Genomic DNA, 26,632 nt, shown 5'->3' on the forward strand with positions numbered 1-26,632 from the left:
TGGCTCCGAATGTTTTTGTTTCTAATGTATTTGCGAGTAAGAGTTTAACACCTGGATATTATCACAAATCTTTTGCTCTCGTTTCATGGATCCAGTGCCGAAAAACAGGCTACTTCAAGAATCTTTGTCTGGTTTTATTCTGATCTCTAGTCTAGAGCAGTTGCTGGGGAGATGCTTGTACTTGAACTGATATCTCTGCTAAACACTCCTAGCCTTCTTTCCTAAGGGAAAGAAACTTCAGCTTTTCTTCTTGACACAGTAATCTCTCCCCCATCATTTCAGTAGCTAATAATTTATCCCTTGCACTTGCTGCTAGTCTCATCATTGCTCATGTACCCTCACAGAAGCAATACATCAGACTAAAGCTGTTGGGGTTAGAGGTTTACACTTGGCTTTTGAAGGCTGTGATTCCAAAGTTTCAAATAACACAGTATTTATAGATTTTCCCAGGTTCATAACAGTGGCTACTAAAATGCTCACATAAAAGAAAACGAAAATACAAGTATAATATGGCTTTCACACCCGATCTTTTTGACCTGGCAAACTTAGGCATCATATACTTAGTTCTGCCCACTGAAATATTCAACTTTAATTTATTTTGCTCAGATGTTGCAGGCTATAAATAAACCTTAAAATTATTGCAGTTGTGCCCTGATTTCCTAACAGTGCTTTTTCACATAACTAAATATACTAACTTTTGGAGTTCAGCTCAATGCAGTTTAAAAATGCTGCTTTTATCAAAGCATAGCAAAGCATATTTACACTTGAACTGATTGAAGATTTTTGTTTACTTTCTCTGATTTGTCTTGGCAATGTAAGTCGAATTTTAGATTGGAGTCTTTGCTGATTCTGTTCCCAATGTATTGACTTCTGTCTTACTATATTTCTCCTGGTCTGAGCAAAATATTACAAACTAGCCAGCCTATAGTAACACATTTTTACATACTGAAGGTGATCAGCATAAATTGTGAAGATGCTCCATTTAATGAAAGTATATATGAATTTTATACAACTATCACTGCACGCATCAAATATCATTCTGGGACTGTTGAACTGCCAACGGGCTTAAGAAGTGTAAGCTCACCTGCTGTGAGCTCCAGCATGTCTCTTACAATACAAGAAGTCTTAGGATCAGACGAAGGGCACCTGTGCCAAAATGCCTCTACTTTTTTTTTTAGCTTCATCAGTGGCTATCACATTCCCAAGTTTAAAAGTATGACAGTATAAAGATACAGTGGTTGGCAGCATCTGATAGAACAACTGGGTACATCAATTCAATCTTCTTCATGGCTTATGAAATAATACGCACTGTACTACATAAATATTATTTTAGTTCTAATACAAACATGAAAAGAGCCTTCACAAAGATTTACAGGTTAATACAGGGTACTGCACTTACCAAGATGTGTGTTCATCATCTTCGCACAGTATTTGCACATGGCTTCCAAGTCGTTCAGTTGTCCTTGTAGGAATGAAATCTGGGCCTCCAATTCCTCCTCCTACAATTAAGAGATTATTAGCATTAAATAAAACCAACTTTTTATAATACACAGTAAAAGTGGTAAGCTAACCCTTGACATGCTTAGACATCTTCTAATTTTTCCTATTCCTTTGTTCTTGAGAAAATTTTGGAAATAAAGAGAATCACCTTCCAACTCTATTTATTAAAAGAATTTTAAATTCTTCTGTCATTTCATAGAAATAGGGTTTGGTTTTAATGTTTCAGTGTTTATTAATACTACTTTTTTTCCTTCTGAAGAGTCAAATAAAAATCTGTCTACATTGATCCAAGAAAGGTTAACAATTCATATTTTTTTTACAGATTAGCTACCTGGTTTTGCTTGTGCAAACACAGTACCACAGCAATGGCTGAAAAAACTCACCAAATGAGAAAAACTCTCATTTCTGGCAGAGTAATTTCCACAGCAATTCCTTTGAAACCTCAGAAAAATTCCTCTTCTTTTATTTCAAGGCATATATTTCATGAGACCTCATGCCATACCTCAAGGATGTATTACTGCCACATATTTTGGCATATTTATTTGTGTATCACATCGTGCTCTATCTGTATAAAAAAACCTGCACTTCTATGCTCAGCCAACTGCACTTCCACACAACATCTTATGTAATATTTAGGTGAAAACTATTTTCAACTCACATACTATAAAGCAGTTACTTTAAATTATCAAGTTATGTTTAATAAATATGCATCGTGTAATTTAAAAAATTAATTTAAAAAAAGATTCTTGATTTTAAGGCCTAGGAGAAGCATTGTTTTCTAGCCACACGCCCTGTCTAAGCAATGGGAGCTACCTCAGCTAAGAATTTCTCTTTGAACTCCTTTCTTTGCAAGTTTACAAATGCATCCAGTCTTGACTTTAAAGACCATACTGCAGTGAAAATTCACCACTCCTTTGGAAAAATTCCTTCAAAGCTTAGTCACAAACAGTATTAAGCAGTTTTTTGTTTGTTTAAGTATGCAATTGAATTCAAGATATTAAGATAAAGGCAAAGCAACTTTCTAGCCTCCTGTTTTTCTTAGGAGTTTTGCAGTTTTATCACACTTTTGTTTGATGGAGGTTGCTGAACATTAGAATGTGAATTACATGTCAAACGAAAAAAATCCAAAACTGGTCAGCAAGAATAAAGAGATTGATTTAAAGGTACAAGTGATCTTAATCTCCATCAGAAACTGAGTCAGAGCCAAGCACAGGAAACTTTGCACTAATATAGCATGTATCCAAAAGCAATTGATAAATAAAAAGAAACTTAGCAGTAGCATTTTGCAAGATCTAGCAATATCACTTTTTACACTACACACTTTTTCCTCACAGTTACAATCTACAGACATAAAACATTTTTTCTTTGCTATTCCCTTATACTAACACACTCTCACCTTATTTTACTCAAGCTCATACTTTGACCACTTAAGCCTCAAAGGGATTGATTTTTATATTGCCAATTTATAGTTGCTGAAAGAGTAACCTCATTCAAAGTCTGCAGTTCTGTCACAGCCCATACAAGCGTATCTGCATTGATGTTTCTATTCAAGCAATGTCCCTGCAGAAGACCTTTTCCTAGTACATACAGCTAGCGACTGCAAGAAATAATCTACCATAAATTTTAATTTGCCACTGCACCGCAAGGGCAGCTATAAGATAGGGAAAGGTGACCATATTTCAGTATTTTACTATAAAATAAGATAATCAAATTCTAAAATCATTACCCAGTAATTGAAACCCTGTTTATCTCCTACAAGGGAATAAGAAAATTTAACTTCTGGTAATAAATATTTCCATGTTTCCCAGACTATTTTTTCTTAGTCATGGATGAGAACCGCAGTAAATTGATCTTAAAATGCTTTTGGACAGCTCTATCTACTTGAGCAGATTCTGAAGCTAACCTTTTCATCTGTACAACACTACCTCTTCATTTGGCAAGTGAAACTGGTGCTGAGTAAACTACATCCACCGTTCTTTCAGCTTGTTAGGATCCAGCATGGGGAGCAGAAACGTTCAGCGGGCCCAGCACTCACAAAGGAGGGTACTGTGGCCAGGAACTCACAGACAGTGCAAAAGGTTTCCCGCCAAGTGGGAAATCTTGCACAAGGCTGAGTGAATGCACTTGGAGTTCCTGACTTATCTGGCACCGTCAGGAAGGGCGTCAAGAAGCGCTGCCAGCGGGATGTGCAAAGAAGCAAGACAGTTAACTTGGCATTTGACACACAACAGACCCAGATGTGCTATCTGCGTAAGACAACACCACCCAAATGGTGATGACTTCCTACAAGACATAACCCCCGCCCCGGCTGTCACCGGCAGTGCTGTGGCAACCTCTGTGCAGATGGACCCCTGAGGGTGACCTCCCTGGAGGGAGGTTTGCTCTGTTGTAGTGGCCACAGCAGCAGGCGAGGAGCTGCAAGAGGCAAGTGTGTTTTATTGCATCAGGGGTGACAAACAGGTGATTGACAGGATCTTTCAAGGTGTAAAAGCTTATGCAACAGACAGGGAAGGTGCAACCGAGGCAAGACGCAGTGGGAAGAAGACATGCACTCCTAAGAGGGTGGAAACTGGAAGCTTGTGACTTCTGGCAGCAGGAGGGCTGCCCAGTGGTGCAGGGCCCAGGCAGCAGCGGCGAAGAACAAGCTCCCTCAGAGGAAGAATCCAGATTGGACACCGTATCAGGGCGCTACCAAGAGAAAGTGATGAGTGACAGTGAGTGGCTGGTGACTCTCTTCCAGCCAGACTCATCAACTAGGGAGGTTTCTTGCTTGCATGGAGCCTCAATTTGTGGTGTTGCCGAAAGACTGTTTGGGGTCGCCTAATGTTCTTTTTTCTGCTTATTCATGCATACATCAATGACGTGGTGATGTGAAACCATTTCAGTTCAAAAATGATTGCAGGGTTCCTGATCCAGGCTGAAGGGGACAGGAATCCTGGTGGTGTGTCTCTTTAATCCTATGGCAAAAGGGAAAAGCCTGGAGAGCAGCAGATGTATCCAGTAGACCACATATGGCTACATATTTGGTGGCACTAGCTGGGCTTCAACTATTTTGCTTGTGGCACCCAATTTGATGAGGAAAGACAACATAGAGAATAGGTCTACCTGGCAAAGAGAGGGAAGAACATCTTTGTGAACAGACTTGCTAATCTAGTGGGGAGGACTTTGTCTGTCATAGAACAGGGACCTAACCCAGAAATACATGAGGAAGCAGCACATACGGAGAAGGTATGCAGAAGGTCCACTTGGCTGAGTAAGGAGCTTCTTAATGAACTAAAATGGGAAAAGCACAGATGGAGATGGAAATGGGGGAAATGGAGAGCACATATATGGAAACAATGACAGGAAACAAAGGACAAGCACACATTTGTTGTTTGGGCACAGGAACAAAACTAGGAAGGACAAAACCCAGCTGGAGCTAAAATTAATGGGGGACATTAAAGGCTAACAAGAAGGAATTTTACAAGTACGAAAGCAGCAAAAGGAGGTTCAAAGAAAATGTAGGTCTGTTATCTATCTATTATCTACTAAGGGAGATAAGATAATGATAGATGATACAGAAGAAGCTGCAGCACTCAATACAATTTCTACCTCTCGCTTTTTAGGCAAAGTCTGCTCCCAGATCTCTGCGTGTACAGTTTGGGAAGGAGAGGGATGGCTAAGAGTTGCGGGGCAACAGGTTGGTGAATACCTGAAGAAGCAATATGTGTTCAAATACATGGGGTCACATGGGATACGCCCATGGGTGCTGAAAGAGCTGATGATGTGACTGCAACACCACTAGCTATCATCCATAAAAAAATCACTGCTATTACAGGACATCCTTGATGACTGGGGAAAGGTTAATTTTACATCCATATTAAAGAAAAGTGAGAAGGAGGATCTAAGAAACTAAATGATAGTTGGCCTCACCTTAGTCCTTGGAAAAATCGTGGAGCATGTCCTCTTGGAATCAATTTCCAACACGTAAAGGACAAGACAATAATCAAGAAAAGTCAACAAGGATTTACCAAGAGCAAATCATGCTTGACCAATCTGGTTGCCCACTATGATGAAATGACTGGCCATGCAGATGAAGGGAGCGGAGTGAATGCACTATATTTTTACTTTAGTTAGGCTTTTGACATTATTTCCAAAAGCATTATCATTTACAATATGAGAAAGTATGGACTGAATGAAAGAATTGCAGGTGGGCTGCAAATTCGTCAGACCCCAAGCTCAAAGACTAGAGTCAATGGCTTGATGTCCAGCCGGTGGTTGGAAATGAGCACAGTAACCAATGGACTGCTATAAACATACTGTTCAGTATCTTCATCAACAGCCCATATGAGAAGACAGAATGTACTTTCAGTTCATTTTCAGGTGATGCAAGATCGGGAGGTGTGGCTGCCGTGCTGACTGGTAGAACTTCAATTCACAAACACCATGAGACACTGGAAGCCCAGGCAAAAGAATCCTTTTTAAGGTTTCTGTTTTAGAAACTTCAATTAAGTGCAAAATTCTGCACCTGAGGAGAAAAAAACCCCAATGCACCAGTGCAGACAGGGAAGGAACTTGCTATATTTCAGGCCTGCTGAAAAGGATCTGGAGGCTACAGTGGCTGCTGAGTTGTTTATAAACTAATAAAGTTCTCTTATCATGAATAATGTAAACAGTGCAATGGGCTACATTAGGAGGAATGTGGTCAGCAGATCCAGGAAAGTCATTACCCCCCTCTACTCAGTGCTTGTGAGCCCTCACCTTGAATAAAGTTTTGGGCCTCCAGTTCAAGAAGGATGTTGAGAAACTGGAGAGGGTCCAGTGCAGGGCTACTATGATGGTTACAGGTCCAGAGGACAGGCTGAGGGAGCTGGGCTTGTTTATTTTGGCAAAGAGGAGCCTAAGGAGGGTCTGCTGGGAGCTTGCAACTGCATGGAGCTACAAAGATGATGTAATAAAACTCTTCCCAGCAGTGAGAGATGATATAGAAGGGACCATGGCCCAAAATTGCCCCTTGGAAAGTTCAAACTGGTCATTAGGAAAATATTCTTCATCAGAAGAGCAATGCAGCACTGGAAGAGGTTACTCATAGAAGTGGTAGAGTTTCTGTTCAAAGTCACTGACCTGACCTAATGTTAGCGATTGTCCTGCTCCAAGTAGCAGCTTGAGCAGAGGTCTCTGCTAATCAACATTTCCAAGACTAATCTTCTCACAGTATCTTTCTGAAATTGTTCTGCAAATTATGTATGTTTTAATGTTTTGTAAAGGTAAGCAGCAACATCACAAAGCCCCTCAGAAAAAAGGATGAATTTTTTCAGTATTCTAAAGTCAAATTCTTCAGTAGTGATAGATGAAACAACTGATTTATAGCCAGCATTGTGCAGGTGCTCTCGATTCTTGCCCAGACAGTATTCACTGCGCTTTTCTCTATGTGCTAACTTTTGTGTTTCACTGTGCTGAGAAAGTGAGTAGCCTGGATACCATTTTTATTTTGTGTACAAATAGCAGTGCTGATCTGATCTCTCTTATGCATGAACAGAGACTTATAAATTCTTTGAACAGGCCAAACGTAAGTCAAGAAAAAAACATTATGGTCTATGCTTCCTTGAGAAACCGACCTTTCAGCCGATCTGACACACACTGTACCAGAAACACGTGAACAGTGATTCAAAATCAATCAGCCACAGCTCTCAAAGGTTAACCAGTTGACCACAAAATAAAAATCAATCATTTAAATAACTAACCAAAATAAAAAATCAATATCAAGTTACCGAACAACATGTCCTATAAAGCATATAAGCTCAATCTTTTCTAATACTGGGAGCTGCGTTATGAGGAAGAAAAACAAATCAAGCAGCAAATCAAACAAAGGAATCACTGCATCAGACATGGGAGACCAAGATGTGTGAATTTAATGATGCAGTCTTGCAGAAAAACAACTTAATAATACTTTCTGAAAATTTAGTCCCAGGGTCCTCAAAAAACTTTTCCACACCTTCAACATTGCAGGTGATGTAGAGCCTTACAGATAATCAGCAACATCTTGAATTGAATACAAGAATGAAAAGGAAGTAGATTATTTGTGATGCCACATTGATTCACATTTCACTAACAATGTAAAGCAGGCTAGTATTTATGTCTCCAGTCAAAGCAAGACTCGACTTGAATGCCTCCATATACACATCTCCAACTCTTTTTCCTTTTTGTGGCAAGGCTGAATCAGCAAAAAACTTGACTTACATTTATGTTTCTCATATTTGTCTTTCTTCTTATCCACATCCAGAACTTTGCTTACATTGTTACATTTCCTTTTTTCTTTTGCCATGAAAACGAATTCCTTTGTGATTAATTATTTGCCATTTCATTGCTATTTTTTTCCCCAATCTATACAGTTCTGGTGCTCTCCATTTGTCCAAAGTTTGCTCTTCCCTTTTTATTACTTTTCCTTTCATCTATCTTCTCACCTTTACAAAGACAGCTATGGAAATAAATTTTTTATATCCTTCCTTCTCTCCTGAGGTCATAATGAGATCAGCGATGCCTCTACCGTACCCCATTTTTCATCAAATTTTACTGTTTCAGAAAAACAGCTGTGACTAACTGAAAGCGGTCAGCACCTTCAAGAACAGATTACAGAAGTTTTACAGTTTTGACATTGTAATCTTATCGTTTTACAGCTTATCACTTTACAAGCTGCAATAAGGTTTGCGGACATGGGTAAGGGCACTGGAATTTAGCATCCTACATAAGCCAAGGTCTGAAGAAATATAGTTTTGGAAGAAGCCACTCTTTTTCAACCCTGTTTTTATCAGTTTAAACAAGTTTTCTCCCAAATACATGATAGGTAACTTAACACCGAATTATAAGGGCTGGAAAACAGGGAATACGAATGCACAATATCAGGACTGTAATATCTTTCTTTCATACTAACTTTTAGTTTTCAGTCTTACTGTTCAGGAAATGAAAGAAAAATTGTATTTTTCTCTGTTTTACTTATGTAGAAACTCAAGGAAGAGTGACCACTGTTGTCAAAGGCTTACAACAATGCATGTATGTCCAAGCACTTCAGTCATGAACACTCAGAACAGCAAAACTCCATTCATCTTAAAGCTGAATCCTTCTGAATATGAATTAACTTGGCAGCACCACCAAGTGTTAAGTGTAGCAGAAATTACCTTCAAAGAGAAGAGTATTTAAAGGTATTTAAGGTGTTTAAGCAATAATTCTGCAATTAAAAACTGTGGTGGGTTGACCCTGGCTAGACGCCAGGTGCCCATCAAAGCTGCTCCATCACTCCCCTCCTCAGCTGGACAGGGGAGAGAAAATATAATGAAAGGCTCGTGGGTCAAGATAAGGGTAGGGAGATCACTCAGCAATTTCCATCACAGGCAAAACAGACTCAACTTGGGGAGATTAGTTTAATTTTATTACCAAGCAAAGCAGAGTAGGCTAATGAGAAATGAAAACTAAATCTTAAAACACCCCTCCCTTCTTCCCGGGCTCAACTTCACTCCTGATTTTCTCTACCTCCTCCCCCCGAGCGGTGCAGGGGGACGGGGAATGGGGGTTGTGGTCAGTTCATAACATGTCTCTGCCGCTCCTCCCTCCTCAGGGGGAGGACTCCTCACACCGTTCCCCTGCTCCAGCGTGGGGTCCCTCCCATGGGACACAGTTCTCCATGAACTTCTCCAATGTGAGTCCTGCCCACAAGCTGCAGTTCTTCACGAACTGCTCCAGCATGGGTCCTTTCCACGGGGTGCAGTCCTTCAGGAACAGACTGCTCCAGTGTGGGTCCCCCGTGGGGTCACAAGTCCTGCCAGCAAACCTGCTCCAGCATGGGCTTCTCTCTCTCCATGGATCCACAGGTCCTGCCAGGAGCCTGCTCCAGTGTGGGTTTCCCATGGGCTCACAGCCTCTTTCAGGCATCCACCTGCTCTGGTGTGGGGTCCTCCATGGGCTGCAGGTGGATATCTGCTCCACCGTGGACCTCCATGGGCTGCGGGGGGACAGCCTGCCTCGCCATGGTCTTCACCACAGGCTGCAGGGGAATCTCTGCTCCGGCGCCTGAAGCACCTCCTCCCCCTCCTTCTTCACTGACCTTGGTCTCTGCAGAGTTGTTTCTCTCACATATTCTCACTCCTCTCTTCGGCTGCAGTTGCACAGTTTGTTTTTCCCCCTTCTTCAATACATTATCATAGAGGCGCTACCACCGTCGCTGATGGGCTCGACCTTGGCCAGCGGCGGGTCCATCTTGGAGCCAGCTGGCATTGGCTCTATGGGACATAGGAGAAGCTTCTAGCAGCTTCTCACCTGTAGGGCCACCCCTGTAGGCCCCCACTACCAAAAACTTGCCATGCAAACACAATACAAAAACACAACACAAAAAGTGACAGAATTGTGGTGGAGGAACAGTCCAGTCTTCCTTGTGTCTTGTCTGATGCTGGTCAATGATGGGTTGGGTAAAGTGTAAAGAAAAAGGTATGTCATGATATAAACATGTAATGGTACTGCCCAGAATACTCTCCCAGGCTACACATATTTGCAGATCAGGGATTTCTTGAACTAGAGGTGGGTTTTTTTTGTAGCTAAGTCTTTGGACTTTTCCTGTATTAATTTGCCCAGCCACATTTTCAATTCTTTCAGTATTCATAGTAAAAGCACTAAGGAAACATCCCCTGAGCTCTTGGCAAATTGGCAGGGCAAATTAGAAAATAATTCTGATGAGGTATCGAAATATTTAGAGGAAAATAATGGGAAAAATGAGACTGATACAAGGAAATCCTGAAGCCAGGGACTTGCTAAGGGTCTTACCAGTACTTAAGCGCTTATTCATAAAATATACACAGAGTATACCTTTTGGATATTGGTAGCATTTTACATGTCAAACAAGATTCAGATGCATAGCATAAATTGCTTTCTCATTTAATTTTATGCAAATTTCCCTAGAGTAAAAAGCAGTGGTTACTGTTTCCATTTTGTGAGAATTTATTTAGTTTTAATTTTTTAATCTAACAATTAAATACAAGATTTAACCTTTTAATCTTGAACCCCTGACAGCTGAATGTTGGTTGACATCCCCATAGTTTTTTTATAATCTATGCCAGCCACAGAATAGTCTACAGCATATGCTGACACTTAAACCAGAAACCACTGTTTTTGAACAATGAATTACATACAGTAGAATTGAAAACAAAATTTTAATTTATTTAATTTACTAATTTAACTTACCTATTATTTAATTGTATCACTCATGGGCCCTCATCAGGACCAAGACCTCGCTCTGCTGGGTGCTGTACAAACATAAAGAAAAAACCGGCTTCTCTAAAGGACTTAACAGTGTAAGCCAAGAGACAACAGATGGCTGCAGACACACATATGGGAAGGACATGGAAACAATATGGCTATATTAGTCAGTCTTATAGACATGGCTTCAGCATGTTAGCAACCAAACTGTTGTCAATGGAAAGTTGGAATTTTTAGGAGGGTTTTCATAAGGCATTTGCTTTGCAGATGTTTAGAGAAAGCTTCTTCTATGTGGAAGGGGCTATGAAATGATTAGATGCAAGTTCACCCAGCATATCAGAGTCAGGGATGGAATATATATTGTCACTTTTACATAGAGAATTTTGCTACTTGTGAAATGTTTGCACAAACAGGAATTATTTCAGATATTAATATATTACCCTGGGAAGACACAAAGAAGTTCAGATACTGCCTTCAGGTATTAATTCCCGCAGAAGTAGAGGTTATATACTGATTTCCTGTGCTGAACCATTACCTGCCAATATTTCTGTGTCCCTGTGCTACTTGGAGCATCCCCGTGCTTAATATATCTCCAAATACACCTTACTCATGTTTTGTGTTCTTCACATCTTCACAACTGCCAGTTTTTTATTATTTTGAATACACTTTCATAAATGTTAAACATTTTAAGCACAGTATTTTCAGATAAATCCTACAAACATGTATTTTTTTCCTTTGGACTGCATGCACAGTGAACTTCAGTCATGTTTTTATTTTACAGCATTTTGACTCCTGCTCAGGTTTTTGTTTTACACCATTTTAACTCAGACTGCTTCTACAATCCCAGGATGGTATGAGGCAGCTTAAGTAGGAACGTCTTTCTTTCCTTTTTTCTTTTATTTAAACTCTCTCTTAATTTCACTGTGTAGTGCTAGTAGGCATAGTTGCTCAGAGTAGCAAATAGAACTTTATACTTGCTGATAGTTACATACTTATTTCAGTGCTTTCCTAGATCAGAACCCTTAAAGCACAAACAGGTTCTTTGTCAGATTAATAAAGGAAATGGTAGTATAGTTATCCACCTTAAAGAACGATAAGGGGAGTACAAAACCTACAGAAGCATACTTTTCTTTTTCTCTCTTTTCTCCTCCACCTTATCATTACTTTGACCTGTTGCTTTCCAACACAGAAATTTTGCTCTCTGGTAGTACCGTATGTCTCAAAATACATCAGGGGACATCAGAGTAAGCACAAACGAATTAGGTAAAAAGTAATCCTAGAAGTCTAGGTTCAAAATGCAGTGCTGTCAAAGTTAAAACATTTCAGGGCACAATGCATCCTCTTCTGCTCAAAGAAGTAAATTCAGAAGAATAATTACCTATTTTAAAACCTGAAACAGAACTGCAACTGCGTAATCTTTAGTGAACATATGTCCGTGACAACCCTCTGAAAGGGGTGGGGGAATGGGACTGAAAAAAATAAGAAAATAAAATGAAGGATGAAAGGAGGGTCAACAAAATATCCATTGTGACTCCCAGAAGCCAAGCTAAATCAGGTTATGTACCAACACTGCAAAAAAAAGTTATTTGGTTCGGAGGGCTCTCATTGAAAACAGGTATCAAAAACAAGAAAGGAATTTTATAATACAGATAAAAATGTTCAACTAGGATGAGACCAAGACAAATTTGCCAATAAATTAAAATGCTAGAAGGCATTCACCTGCAAAGGCACATATTTTTGGGTATTAGTACAATCCTGACTTCCTCTGTGCGCTTTCAGTAAGAAGACAGAAAGGGATGGCATCGCACAATGCTTTCCCAAGCTACGCACAGGTAAACAGACCCAACAGATTATTGGTAAAGGATTAAATGAATAAATAAAAATTTCAGCCTTTCTGTACTTAAAAAAACCCCATAAAACAGTGAACAAAACCCAACAAAACTGAAAGGGTTGCAACTCTGATTCAGAATAGCCAATGACCCAAATTCCTAACAGTCTAGAGTTAGCATTGTTCAAGGAGACCCACACTTTTTAAATGCAAGAAGAATCATGTTTTTCTTACTCTTTTTAAATTTGAAGATGGATGAAATATATATACACGTGTATTTTAATGTATTATGCATCTGTAGCTTTTCTGAAATATAAGAAATAAGAATTCGTGGTCAGCTATTTCTCTTCTTCTTCCAAACTAGAATAACTCTCTGTTCTTCTTCCTTGCCCTCTAGTTTTATGAGGACAGCAAGGTAAAAAACATTTATTTATAATCAATATTTATTTATAATCTCTACTAAGAAGATTAGTGACTTTGAGGCAAAATATATGTTTCAATGTGTTGATGTATAATTATCTATTTGATTTATTGTCTCTTAAAACAAAGCTAAAAATATTTACATATAGTGACATTTGGAAGAAAGTGAAAGATGGAGCCTCAGAGGATCTCCCTAGCTCCCTGACAGATCCATTTCATTTCAATTAAAATCCTGAAAATAGCTGAAACTCTGGCTCACAGCTTCTAAACACCAGGTCCTGCTGTTGAATTTCCATCTTAAACAGTTCAAAGTCAATTTGCTAGTGTCGCGCTGTTGGAGTCGGCTTAGTTTGCCACGTCCCACCTTGCCTGGAGACGTTAGTGGCAAAGGACCATGGGCTTGGACATTTTCCAAAACAGCTCCCACTGTCGAACCTATTACTGGAACAGCTTCCAGGTGCACCAGCCTCACTGTCACAGAGCTAGAAACCAGCAATTGTGCTACTGGAGCAAGAGCAAGACTTGTTTTCATCTAACCCAGCTGTATTTTCCTCTTAAAAATACCCCACTCCTATGCTCAGATGATCTCTCCTTAGCAGGAAGATGGAGAAGGATAAACATGAATAACGGAGAAAGCTCTTGCCTAGAGACAAATAAAGTAGGGATGGAAAGAAACCTCTTTTTCAAGCAGACACAAGACAAGCGGGACTTATCTACCTGCTGCCTGCCCAAGTCCACCTGCTGGCACTGCCCTATGGGACTGCCGAGAGACAGTTTAAAAACAAAAACCATGAAAAGCTGGAAGATCTACGGAATGCAAAACATTTTGCGTAACTGATTGTGGATGGGTAGGCGGGTAGGCACTGAACAACTGAGAAAATCAGTAGTACTTCACTTGGTAAGGGAATAGATAAGAACAGAAAGAGCTGTAGGGTAATAGAAATTATCCCTTTGAACAGAAATGCTGATAAAAGGTTTCTCTCAGTGCTGCTGTTGACATTGATGACTTAATCATATTGGAATATTTATTCATAAACAACAACACTGAGATATTAATTTAGATGGTATGACTATGTATTTTGGCAATAGCTATAAACACCTACGTGAATGAGAATCCCATTTCCTCCATTGTGTTTCAGTATCACATCTGACGGGCTTTCTGCCTATGTGGTACACACATTGCTGGCCTTTAAGACTGCATAAGCCCACTACGGCAAATGTAAGAGAAATGTGAGCAGAGGAAAAAAACCCCACCATTTTATGATTTTAGAGCGCTCTGAAACAATGCGGTAAGTATTCTTGAATGCATATGGATATGGATATGGAATGATTAATATATAGATATTCTGCAATGAATAAAGTTCACGCTCCATGCTTCAACAGTATATTACTAAAGTATTTGGTTGAATGTTATTGAAATGGTTGATTAGGTGTGATGTACTTATGTAATTATGCTTCTTAATTTTGCTGCCTGAATAAGCATTTTAATATCCACATAGTCCTTTATGAAGGACTCTCAAAGTATACCCTTTTTTAAACTCACACTCAGTTAAAATTTTTTTAAGCATCAGTTGCAAAAAAGTTTCACTAATCCCTTCTCTGCTCAGTATGTTCAAATACATACTCTGGATGTATTTGACCTTTGATATGATTCCTAACATGACTGGGGATGCAGACCAGAGCAGGATCTTATTATTTAGGGCTTTTAGAATCTCTGATTACATTGTTCAGAGTTTAAGGAGGGTAAAACTTAAGTGTAGCAATTATGCAGAGACTGTAAATATACACCATTTATACTACATTGTTAAAAGAACAGGAACACAAGTTTTGTTGTTTTTATAGGGAATGATTTGATTTAACCAAACACAGACAAAAATAAGAATCAAGCTATTAAACACATACCTAAAATTTATTTCAGTGGGAAAAAATCTCCCAAACACAGAAACCCTTTCCGCTCAAAAAAAACCCCAACTAAGACAATAGTCTGATTTAGAGATATGTTTCTCATCCATGTCCATGTTTTTGTTGGGAGTTCAGTACGGGTCTCTCAGCTCTTCACAGAAATGGACAGTAATTTTGTGGTGTTATCCTGAAAGACCAGGATGAAGGGATGAGATTTCCACTGAAGAGGAAAAAAGGGCAGCTCAAACCACAAACATAGATCCTCAGACGTATTTTCCTTTGCCACTGGGATGCTGAAACATTAACTTCATGATTAATGTATGGAAGGAGGATGCACAGGGAAAGTCCTGTACCTCCTGCTGGTAACATGATTGCTGTGGAATGAAGGATCACACTTCTTGGCTCCTAAGTCTCTTTGATCCTTTTGTAAACATTACTGATAGTCTCATTCATTCATGATTTTGGTATTTTTTATATTCTTCCTGACAGTTTTAAAGGGCTGCCCAATAATTTTAAAAGTTCTCATTGCCTTCTTTCAAATTATATCATTCTAATTTCCTTCTGCGCAGAAGTTACTGGCAAGTATAATTCAGCTGCACGTATCTGAATCTCTTGTACCAGAGAAAGACAACATTTTACACTGACATTTTTAAAATCTTCCAAATGGCCCCACAGATCTGTTCTGTATACATGTTTATTGCTCATAATATGACAGAAAAAGCACTGCAGAGCCACTTGGGTTTTTATTCATCTTTTTTTCTAAGCAATTAACTTCCTGTTTTTATCACAGTACAGTTTCTTTTCCCTGAAATGAATCACTCCAAAAAAGATAAGGAGCATTAGGATTCAAAGCTGCCAATCATGCATACAGCTGTTGTTTTACTAAATTATATGAAACTTGCAAGTATTTCTAATAAAAAATTCTAAAAGGCAGCTTATTTTTCCTTGTACTGTTTTCAGCTCTTTCACTTGAGTTACAGCATGTTGTGGGAGCCTGAGTAAGGCAACTGAGAAAAGAATCACACTTCCAAAATATCGTCGCAGTGGTTTTTCTACGAACTCTGTCCACATGATCTGGCAGCATCTCAGATTTAATGTACTTTTCATCTATCCCTAAAATTAGACAAGCACTGAAGTACTAAACTGCATTTTTCAGGGGTCTGAATTGGCCTATCACATCAGAAAAAGAAAGACAAATGCCCTACAGTATGAACTGCAGTTAAACGTTAAGGCACTGAAGTTTGTTAAACTTAATGGCTCTGAGAACAATCATCATGTCTTTAACTTTAGGCCTAACAAATCCAACATATTGATCAGGCAATTGGCTGTTGTACACAGATGCTAACTTATTCTGGGCATGTTTTATGATGCTTAACTGAAAAAGGGCATTTCATCATAGAATTTGTATATTTCCAAATAAATATTTGGCATTGGTAAGTATGGACTGACAAACGTTTTGCTTAAAACCTTTTAAAGGTCAGGGAAAAGATATATGGGAATAAAAAAAAGTCTCCAAGATGTGTATCATGCACAAAAGACATGCTCTTCTTCAAAGGTATTTTTGCATGCATGGTTTTTTTTTGGTGTAGTTGTCTAGTATTTATTTTATTATCTCTTTGATTTTTGTACACCACTTCTACTTGAGCAAAACTGTCAAGCTTGTATGCTTAAAATCAGGTTCCTAAATCCGTAGAGCAGATGCCTATTTAATTGAAAATAATGGCATTCATTAATTTTCTAACCTGTAGGGGTACTCATATCTAACTTCAAATCAGTCAGACGAGCTCTGTAAATCACAGACAGTAACAGTTGTTTCTACCTGCTTGTGGGGACAATAGCATATGTTGTCAAATCTGATTTAATTAAAAAGTCTGTGCAATCAAAACCAGCATGATGCATGACACTTTTGTTCAGGATTTTTTTTGCTAAGAAATGAGGATTGTGATTGACCATGTTTGTAAATTATTTTAGTAAAGAAAATAAACTGCTCCAGATTTTCCTTAGAAATGTTTCCTTCTTGGCAATTTTTTAACTAACTGTTTTTCCAAATGGATAATTTGATTTTTCTTAACTTGAAACTTTTTATGTAGAAATTTACTTATTAAAATATACAGTTTCTCCAAATCAAAACTTTATTTTCAGTCAAAACCATCTTTCTCCCGTGTTTTTTTAATGAAAGTTTTAAAAATGTTTATATATTGTTTGACTCAGAGTTCCCTCTCTGGCACATCTCTATGGCTGAAAGCAATTTACAGAATATTCTGCCAGAAGCTGAAACCAGCCAACCATATTTGCCAGAATCAACGTCTAAGCAGCTTTGCTGTTTGCCAAAAAGAGGGGTAGACTGTCCTTAATGGTTGCTGGAGATGTAAATAAAACATAATGAGAAATAAACGGACCACAAATGCACCCAATTTCCCAACTCTGCGAATAAGGAGAGGGCAGTAGGCAGGCTACGAGAGGAAATTTTCTAGGACTTTACTCCAGCAAGACTGACCTAACCAGAAGATAACAGGCACTGCAGCACATTAAAAGTTCCTGTTCTTGTTTATGGGAAGACAGCTCCAGAAACGGCAACCTAAGTAACTCCTGTCAGAAAGCCACAAACTATATAAAGGGGTAAGGAACCATCTCACTGCTGAGCACAAAACAGAACTTCAAACACATTTGGTGGGCCTCACGTTAACATACAGCTGAGCGCCACTCAACAGTAACGTGAAAAACATCAGGCTGCCATGGGTTGCCAAAACATGATCTGATATTGTGCATTCAGCCCGGAGGCTGTAGATTCACTTCCTTAACTAAATAAAACATGGGACATCTGTTTCTGACAACAGTGGTAAAAAAGTCATTCCACTGATCTTTGCATTTGAGAGGAAAAAAAGATCTACAAGACTAAATATAATGCAAATGTTACGACCTTAAGAAGTCCTTAATATGAGAAATGGACACATCCTACTCCTGAGGCAATGAATCAAGTTAAGTATCAATTTTGATCACAACTCCCTCAGAGAAAGTCCAAGGTGTTGGACTGGCTTTAGGAAAGAAAGAATTTAGACAAGTCACATTTCCAGTTTATCCTGTCACAGAATCACAGAGTGTTGAGGTTGGAAGGGACCTCTGAAGCTCATCTTGTCCAACCCCCTGCTCAAGCAGGGCCACCTAGAGCAGGCTGCCCAGGACCGTGTCCAGATGGTCTTTGAATATCTCCAAGGATGGAGTATCCACAACCTCCTTGGGCAACCTGTTCCCATGTTCAGTCACCCTCACAGTGAAAAAGTGTTTCCTGATGTTCAGACAGAGCCTCCTGTGTTTCTGTTTGTGCCCATCGCCTCTGGTTCTGTCACTGGGCACTACTGAAAAGAGCCTGGCTCCGTCCTCTTTGCACCCTTCCTTCAGGTATTTATACACATTGATAAGATCCCCTTGAGACTTCTCCAGGCTGAACAGTCCCAGCTCTCTCAGCCTTTCCTCATAGGAGAGGTGCCATAGTCCCGTCATCACCTTCGTGGCCCTTTGCTGGACTCTCTCCAGTATGTCCATGTCTCTCTTGCACTGGGGAGCCCAGAACTGCACACAGTACTCCAGGTGCAACCTGCGACGATGACATTCCTGTTCATCCCATGACAAAGTTACAGTAATCTCCCCTGGTTTGTGGAAATCACTTTTTTTAACTCCATGTTGAAGGATGTATTTTTATGTATGTATTCCATTTCTGCTTTGCTTAGGAAGGGCATTAAGTAGAAGTAAAAAGATGAAGGGGAAATGGATTCTCTTTCATGTGTTACACCAAGAATGACTGATTTTAAAAGCATCTTTTTATAAAGTGATTGACGCATGGCCATGTTCCAACAAAGGTAATTTCCCCAATACTTATCAACATAATCTGTATAATTATTAGAGACAAATGTAAAAATGTAGACCAGTTCAGTTTTATAAATAAAACAAAGATGTGAACCCATTATGTTTTCAAGTTGTCTTTTGCCTCCAGAAAACAGCTGTAAATGAAGCGACTATGAGACTGGAGTATTCCAATGCAACTATTTTGGGACCTCAGGATGAACTCCTTGCGGTTTTCTTCTCTACGTGGAAAACCAGGTATCATGAAATCTACAGGAAAACTAAAACCAAACATTGCCTTGAGCAACAGAGAACAGATTTAAACAAACTTTTTCCTCTTGGAGCTGCTACAAATTCCTTTTCCCTCTAATAAAAGTCAGTCAAAAACTGAATGTAAGAAAATAAGGTTTTGGTAGCCTAAAACCTTTTCTAGCTGTTTAAATCATAAAATGCTACAATATAAAGTATAAATCACAGTTCAAAGAATTCTTTTGAAAATTTATGCTCTGCTTATTTTATCACGATTACCAATCCACTGAAAAGTATTGTAAGGACTACAAATCTGTCCCAATGAATACATCTTTCTCCAAAATTGTTGAAAAATCCAGTAATAAAATACCACAGATTTGGGAAATTATTTACCTGAAAAACATGTTAATTGTTAATGGATTCTTATTGAGTACGAATATTATAATGGAAAATTCTTCTATGTCTCCAATTAGAGAACTAAGGAGGAATCATTCTTAAACTCTACTAGTGCAAAAAACCCCAGTTCTGGCCTGGACAATAGTTGTAAACAAAAGCTGGATTTAGATCTTGTTAAACCACATAAAAAGAAAAGTTCAATATTGGTATATTTATTTTTCTTCAACTCATGAGGACAAGCAGAGAGATATTAAGTTATTCTTTTCTCTTTAAATTCAATTCAATATGTCTTAAATGGATATAAACCAAAATTATAGCTTCTTGTTGACTAACCACAAAACACAGCTTTTCTTTAGGCAACATTAAAGCATGCAGAACAAGAATTAAACCCTCTCTTTCAGTGAACAAAAACTGAACAAAGTTGTGCATTTCAAATATAAAATTTAAAACATGATGTCAATTAATAAAGATTCTCCTGTTTAAATAGAAAAATGCTGAGATGTTCAGATTAAACTTCTGCACACTATTTACCTCTGAACACCTGAAGAATGTGGCAATATAGAAATACTGCTATTACAATTCCTATTTATTGAAATCAATAGGAAGTTATATGAGCATACATTTGTGAAAATGGAATGGAGAAAACCCCTATGCCTTCCCCTTAGAAAAAATGCAACTTTTTCCATCTATTACGTACAGCAGGAAGACAATGGGAAATGTGTGTATAAAATAAAGAAGCAGCCTCCTGCTCCATGGCATATGAGGGTTTACCAAAGTAGTGCTCCTAAAATATCTTTGATGGGACGAGAATTTCTTTGGAACATACCCATGATAAGAGCAAATTTTCTTAGATGAAAACAATCTGTTTAAATAATAGTTTCTCGTGACCAAATGGAAGGTCAGGGCTGTGCAAGAAATAGAACTGTGACTGAAGACCACAGATGCTACAGACGCTGGAAACCTCTGATGTATTAAGGAATTTCAGGGACAACAGATGGACATGTTTGGATCTGCTGAGCATTCGTGCTTCCCACCGGACTGTTTATTAACTTCAGGACTACACCAGAAGTCTAACAAAGCAGGACTTCTCTCCTCTTTCTCAGAGGCAACAGGCGCTTTCACAGTTTCATTTCAGGTAGGGTTATGGGATGGCAGCCATAATGGAGATGTTACTCAACAGAAACAGTTGAAATAGCTTATTTCTGCTTTTGCCATTAATGTGTGCTCAGGGAAACATTTCCAAGTGCAAGTGCTTAATGAATGGGAGAAATGGTTGCCTCTAACAAGTAATGCAGCGTGACATTAAAATATCTTAAAAAGTTAAAGAACTCACCGATTCTTTTCTGCTCATAGTTTTGCTTTGGGAACGGGAGCGGGAGATTGTACTGAAAAAGGAATCCTTTTTTGATGCAGACAATGGTGGAGATCCTGTAAATTCACGTCCTCCAGACAAGCTCTCTATGCTTGGAGATGAACTGATGTTTTTTGAACTTTGGCCTGTAAAGCAAGTATAAAGTAACAAAATAATTAATCAAGGGGCAGTTTGTTTTCCCTGTAAATACCTCCTTGTCTTAACTGACATTCACTGAGATTCACAGATAGCTCAACACAGAATGAAACGTTGAAGTGTGTCAGCATGCACTGTGAGATTGAAGGACTATTCTGACATACATGGAACTGAAGTTTTGTATGAGAGAAAAATACAAAATCTTAGTGTATATATAGATATATACACAAACACACACCATCTAGTGTGTGTATATATATGCTGAACAATATATATCTATCTCTTTATATAAATACCATCTCAATATATATACCCTATTATATCCACAGACTGAGGGCCTTCTCTTCCCTGTGTGGCATAATGAGCAAAAGTACCATTTCATACTAATAAAAAAAAATCAGATGTCATCAACATTGCAAAGGAAATCCTTTTTCTTTCCACAAATAAACTATAAAACTTGGCAAAGAAAGCTAAGAACAAGAACATCAGATGCCAAGAATGGGTTGGACATTGAATATCTAGATGACAATATCTAGACTTACAACAGGAAAAAGTAAGTTAAGTTCAGAAAAGAATGTAAATTCTCATGCTTCAAATTTTAAGGCCATCTCCACCTAACGGACATTTTGATGAAGTCTACTCAATAGACTTATTGTCATTTCATGCAGCTTTTCAAAAGAATCTAGTGTTGTCCACTGTCATAGTGAAGACATCTGGGTAGACGCCTGGGCTGTTTCACCATGACACTGTCTGCAGTCAGGCAGTCTTTGATAAGGATCATTTCTTCCAGTTGAGGCCCACAAAGTGTTTTGAAATATTTAACCTAAAATTCTATTTCCATTAGCTCCAGAAGAAAAAAACCAATATGTCAGTTTTCATTCACTTTCATTAAGAAAATGTTGCATTAGGACAGATGGTAGTTTTAAAAAACCTTTCTGTTATGTGTATGAGGAAGTCAATCCAGAGTGACCCAATGCAATTCTAGAATTTTCCATTCTGAAAAAAAGTAAAATAGCAGGTAAAACTAAAGCTCTAGAATTCTTCCCTTTTCTTGTTTCGTCAGCTATTCTGATGAGGCTGTTCATGTTCTCCCTTCTTCCTTTCCTTTGTTTCTGGTGTGCTTTTCATGCTACCATCTATAGCATCAGGAATGATCCTCTGAAACTAAATCATTCAGATGTCACAGGTGCAGCTTCATCTCCTTTGCAAGGTTGTGATCAGATTTGAAACCACCTCCCTCGCAGATGCCAGTGGTTCATCCTTCTTTGCTCTGAGCTGCTCCCACTCTCTATGCCAGTTTTACTCCCAGATGTGCCACACGTTATTGCACAGACCTTACAATTTATTTAGTGTTTTGTCATTGTGGATGCACTACCCGTTCTGATAATACAAAACTAACTCCTTTTCCGGAAGGGGTTAGTCTCCCCTTCATCATGCACTGCGGTCTTCCCCCATGATACAAGTTTCTAGAAAATGAAAGAAAACTAAAAGACAAAGAAATGAAAGAAAATAGAGGCAGAAAAGGCTGCAGAAAACACAGAAAGAAATTCAGATTTAGATACAAAAGGAGACCAGCTCTGTTGCGATCAAACATTTTAAACAAAAGGAAGTAACTAGCAAAACCTACTCATACAGAAACATCTTAACTTAATTCAGTCATTTAAGATCTAGAAGGGTAACTGTCCTCGAAGTGGTGTGGAAGTCAGCAGTGCCGTGCTTGGCCACCTGCCGGGTGGAGACAAAGCCCGAGCCAAGTTCTCCGCGGTGTTTGAGCTACGCAGCATATATTGCACAGCTACAGCCACACGAAACCAGCAATTCACATTTTCTTAAGGGAATAAATACAGATCTGTTTAAAATGTCCTCTTAGCAAGAAGACTGTTAAATGCAAAGAGATTGAACTAGCAAAGAATAAAACATCACGTGACAAAACAGACCAAAAAGGACAAAACCCCAGAAAAGGATCTGCGTTTAATATTCTCAACGTTTTCTGGAAGATAATTGGCATATAAACTGCTTCCCACCTTCTCCTTCATTCTCTCTCGCCTTATTTTGCTCTTCTTTCCCATGACCCTCCTACATTCTATGTCCTGCTTCTCATACTCCTATGGACCTTCCTCTGTCTGCCTCCTCCTCTTCTTCAGACCCCTCCACACTGCCTTTTCTGCTTCTGCAACTTTCTTGTTCCAACTTTTTCCTTTACATATTCTTCCCTTCCCACCAACTTCATTCAACTGCATTTTTCTGTTCCTTCCCAGCCCTGCTCTAGTCACTTATCACCTACCACTTAGTCTGAACAGCTTCCCTAAAGCGCAGGAGATGGAGGCTGTAAGATCTCACTTAACTCACATTTTAAAGAGAAATGGGATATGCATTAATTAGGTGAACATGAATCTCCAATTCTGTAAATAATTCTAGAAATGGAAAAGGAGAAAACACTGCATGGCAAACAGCAAAAATAATTCAGTTACAAGGAAGTTTTTATAAGATTTCTAATTTTAGGATAAAATCATGTCACTTGGCAACACCATTATCCTTATAGTTACCTTTATGTAAGAAGGAGACTTTTTATGCATTTCACGTGGCAATTCACAATGGAAATGTGGTTTTACAGTAGGTAAAACTTAAAAATAGTTTTGGAACAGATGAAATTACCTATTTTAGCAAATAAAGCATTTATAAAAGAAATCCACACAGCTAAGCCAGAGCAGCCAATATAAATGCTAAACATAAAAAAATCTATTTGGTAGACAGAGTAAAGTACAATGAAAAAATATTTTATTATGTATAAATCAGACTAAATGGGCTCTCTTTCCCATCCTAGTAATAAGAAGATATCTTCCACATAGGATCAAGATTAAAAAAACCAAACAAACAAAGTTAAACAAGGAACAATGTATATTTTTCACATACTCCTCCACTGCATGGCCTGCGCTTAACCCACTTCACTTGCAAATAAGCAGATCATGTGGTAAAATTTCATAGATAACATTGAGAGAGGGACACCTTATTTGAGGAACCCATGCATATGAACTAATACAGCTTGGTAAAATGATGGAAAAATTATTTGTAAGGATTTGTTTTTCTATATTCTGTCTTTCAGGTCTAAGGAAAAAGAAGTCCAAAATATAATAGGAAATTGAAAAGACAGAGAACTATCCTTATGGCCACCACTTTGCTTACTGAAGAGCTACACTTCAAAAGATAGATCACAGTTTAGAGGAATGGAATATGCAACTACTTGCATAACCAAACAAGAGAAGAAATATGTATAGCTGGGATTTTGTGGACAGAACAATACAACTGTCCTAAAAGGGCATTTGCTCAAATAGCACCAAGAGCTTTGACTAATCTAGTTCTTATGGACTATAAAATATAATGAAGATGAAAAATAAAAGCAATACAAGACGTAATGAAACTAAGATAGAGATGCAGTAAAACAGAAGCGATAAAAATACTATTTCTATATGTTTTATACCCAGGTAAGACGAAAGCTTGGGATGCACCTGATCCTTCTGCATGAATAAGCATATCTGAGAAAATTATCATCAGGAAACACTAAATTTTTACTCTGACTCCAACTCTGTGAACAGCACTGTGACAAGGATTATTTGGGGATGTGATTAAGAATTAAGCAAGACAGAAAGAATAGCGCTTATGAATAATTACAGTGTGTTGCAAGTCATAAAGCAGAGTTCTTGGATTGTAACAGGCTTCTCCAATTTCCAGAGGAGTCATCATTTTTGCACCGGTAAATAAGAAAGCTGAAAGACAAGTCGCACCAATCATGCACGTTTTCCCCAATGTAACAAAAAAGCCACCTATCATTTTCCCAACACAGAAGTTTAGTGGAGCTGCTGCAAGAACAGTTAACTGAAGTCACCACAATGCTTTTGAAGTCTTTCAGATGTATTATGCATGCACTGATTTCTGAGGCATTAACAACCCTCACCTAACTTTGGAAATAACACTGTAGCGCCAATGCAGAGGTTTCAGGCTCTCGGGAGGATTACACAAAATGCCATTTGTATCTTCTCTGTTGTGTGTCTCACTGATTCCGCAATTTTCTTAATAAGCAGTGTTGCACGTTCTCCTCACTCAATAGCTCAACAAGAAGGTCATTCAAGAGAGTTTCTAATTCCTCAGGAAAAAAAGCTAAAAAGCCAAACAAACCAGAACTCTTACCCTCCAGCTACAATCAAAGTGCATAAAGTGATGTAATAAACTACAGTTAATAACTAACCAAACTCATCTCCTTCTTCTTTAGCAGCTTAATCGGCAACCTGAGAACATCACTGAATCAAAACTTTCATTTTCCTCTGCTCATTCTATCAATCTCAGATAAATACATTATGCCTTCCTAAAAGAAGATTAGAAAAATCTAATCTCTGACCATCTAAGCGTATACCAGACAGTCCCAAAGCCTATATGAAGCAGGCCGAAGAAACCACAAGCATGGAAATCAAATAAATGCTTATGAGGCACACAGAGCAAATAGCTAAGGATCCCTGACATAAGCAGTAGTCAGAACACATTACTGCATAGGATGTCTCAAAAATATGTATGTGCACACTAGAATCCATAAATAGTTCACAGTAATGATGCACAGGATTTCGTGCACTAAAAATACATCCCCTTCTGAGGCAAAAAGGAGCAGCGTTACCTCCGTGTGCTGGCTTCTAACTGGCTCACTCCTTGCCTGTTGTTGGCGATACTGGGGCTGAGCCCAGGGTTGAAAATGCTCTGTCCCAAAATCATTTGGAAAAATACACAGATGTGGAAGTGGGAAAAGGGACTGAACTGTTGGTATTGCTGGCAGGGCAGAGGGTGGAGACATGAAATGTCTTGAAAAGAAGAAGGAAAGTTTAAATGTAATGTGATCTATAACAGGGATTTATAATAAAGTAAAAGATGATGACGAGAGGAGCACAGAAGACTTATGATGAAAGAAAAGCAAGCTGCAGGTCTTACTAAGTTTGAGTTAAGTTATAGGGGAGATAATCATGAACTTTGGAGGCCTCTACTAAAATATAGGAAAAGTCAGAGAAGACGTGCACAAAAGGCATGCAAAAATGACGGCTCACTCCTACAGAGGAAAAGAATAGCTTTCATAGTTATAAGGAGAGCAAGGACAAAGATACCAAGAAGAACAGAAGTAAGGCACGATCTATAATTCAAAACCACTCAGATCTGCTCATCTATTACTCTGTACTTGCCATAGTCAGGATGTAGAGTATTAAAATTTGCAAAAAGAATGACACGAGTTTTATAAAACTTTTAACTTCAGATAAATTAGTTTCCCTTTTTCTCCTACATTGAAATTGGAACAAAGACTTCCAGCACTTTTAAAATTTATTCAGACCACCTCACCACACAAATCCATACGCTTATTATTCAGGCCGAGGCAGGTAAGCTCCTCTTTAGCCAAGAGCATTGAAGTAGACGTTCAGCTCAAAATACCTGCCTCCAACATCGCAACAGGGAAGGAACGCAACTAAAAGGGACATTGATGCTCGACTCGCCCCACGTGACAAAGTGTGACATGGACCACAAAGTACAAGGCAAATACACATTTTTAACGCAGACGGATGCTGGCGTACGGCGACCGTAACTGCAGGGGCGCACACAGCACAGTCAGGGCGCGATGGAGGGAAGCCGCTGTTGTCTCTCTACACAACAGTGCCACTCGGTGGATGGACAACGGCAGTGAATGGAGACGCCACGCACGGCAAAACCCGCGGGGGGTGGCTGGGCAGCCGGAGGGTAAC

At 38.8% G+C, this 26,632-nt stretch overlaps 1 protein-coding gene across 2 annotated transcripts in view; it reads right to left on the reverse strand.

Moving 5' to 3' along the window:
* The window catches only part of TBC1D5 (TBC1 domain family, member 5), a 298,599-nt gene that overhangs the window by 23,618 nt on the left and 248,349 nt on the right, over positions 1-26,632 (reverse strand). For both annotated transcript variants that reach the window (XM_009329508.1, XM_009329507.1), the window contains 2 exons: positions 20,691-20,854; positions 1,400-1,499 (listed from right to left, as the gene is read on the reverse strand). In XM_009329508.1, the coding sequence (XP_009327783.1) occupies positions 1,400-1,499; positions 20,691-20,854 (264 nt within the window). The remainder of the gene's footprint in view (positions 1-1,399; positions 1,500-20,690; positions 20,855-26,632) is intronic.

The sequence above is a fragment of the Pygoscelis adeliae genome, unplaced genomic scaffold, assembly GCF_000699105.1.
Source record: "Pygoscelis adeliae isolate BGI_AS28 unplaced genomic scaffold, ASM69910v1 Scaffold8, whole genome shotgun sequence".
Taxonomy (NCBI): domain Eukaryota; kingdom Metazoa; phylum Chordata; class Aves; order Sphenisciformes; family Spheniscidae; genus Pygoscelis; species Pygoscelis adeliae.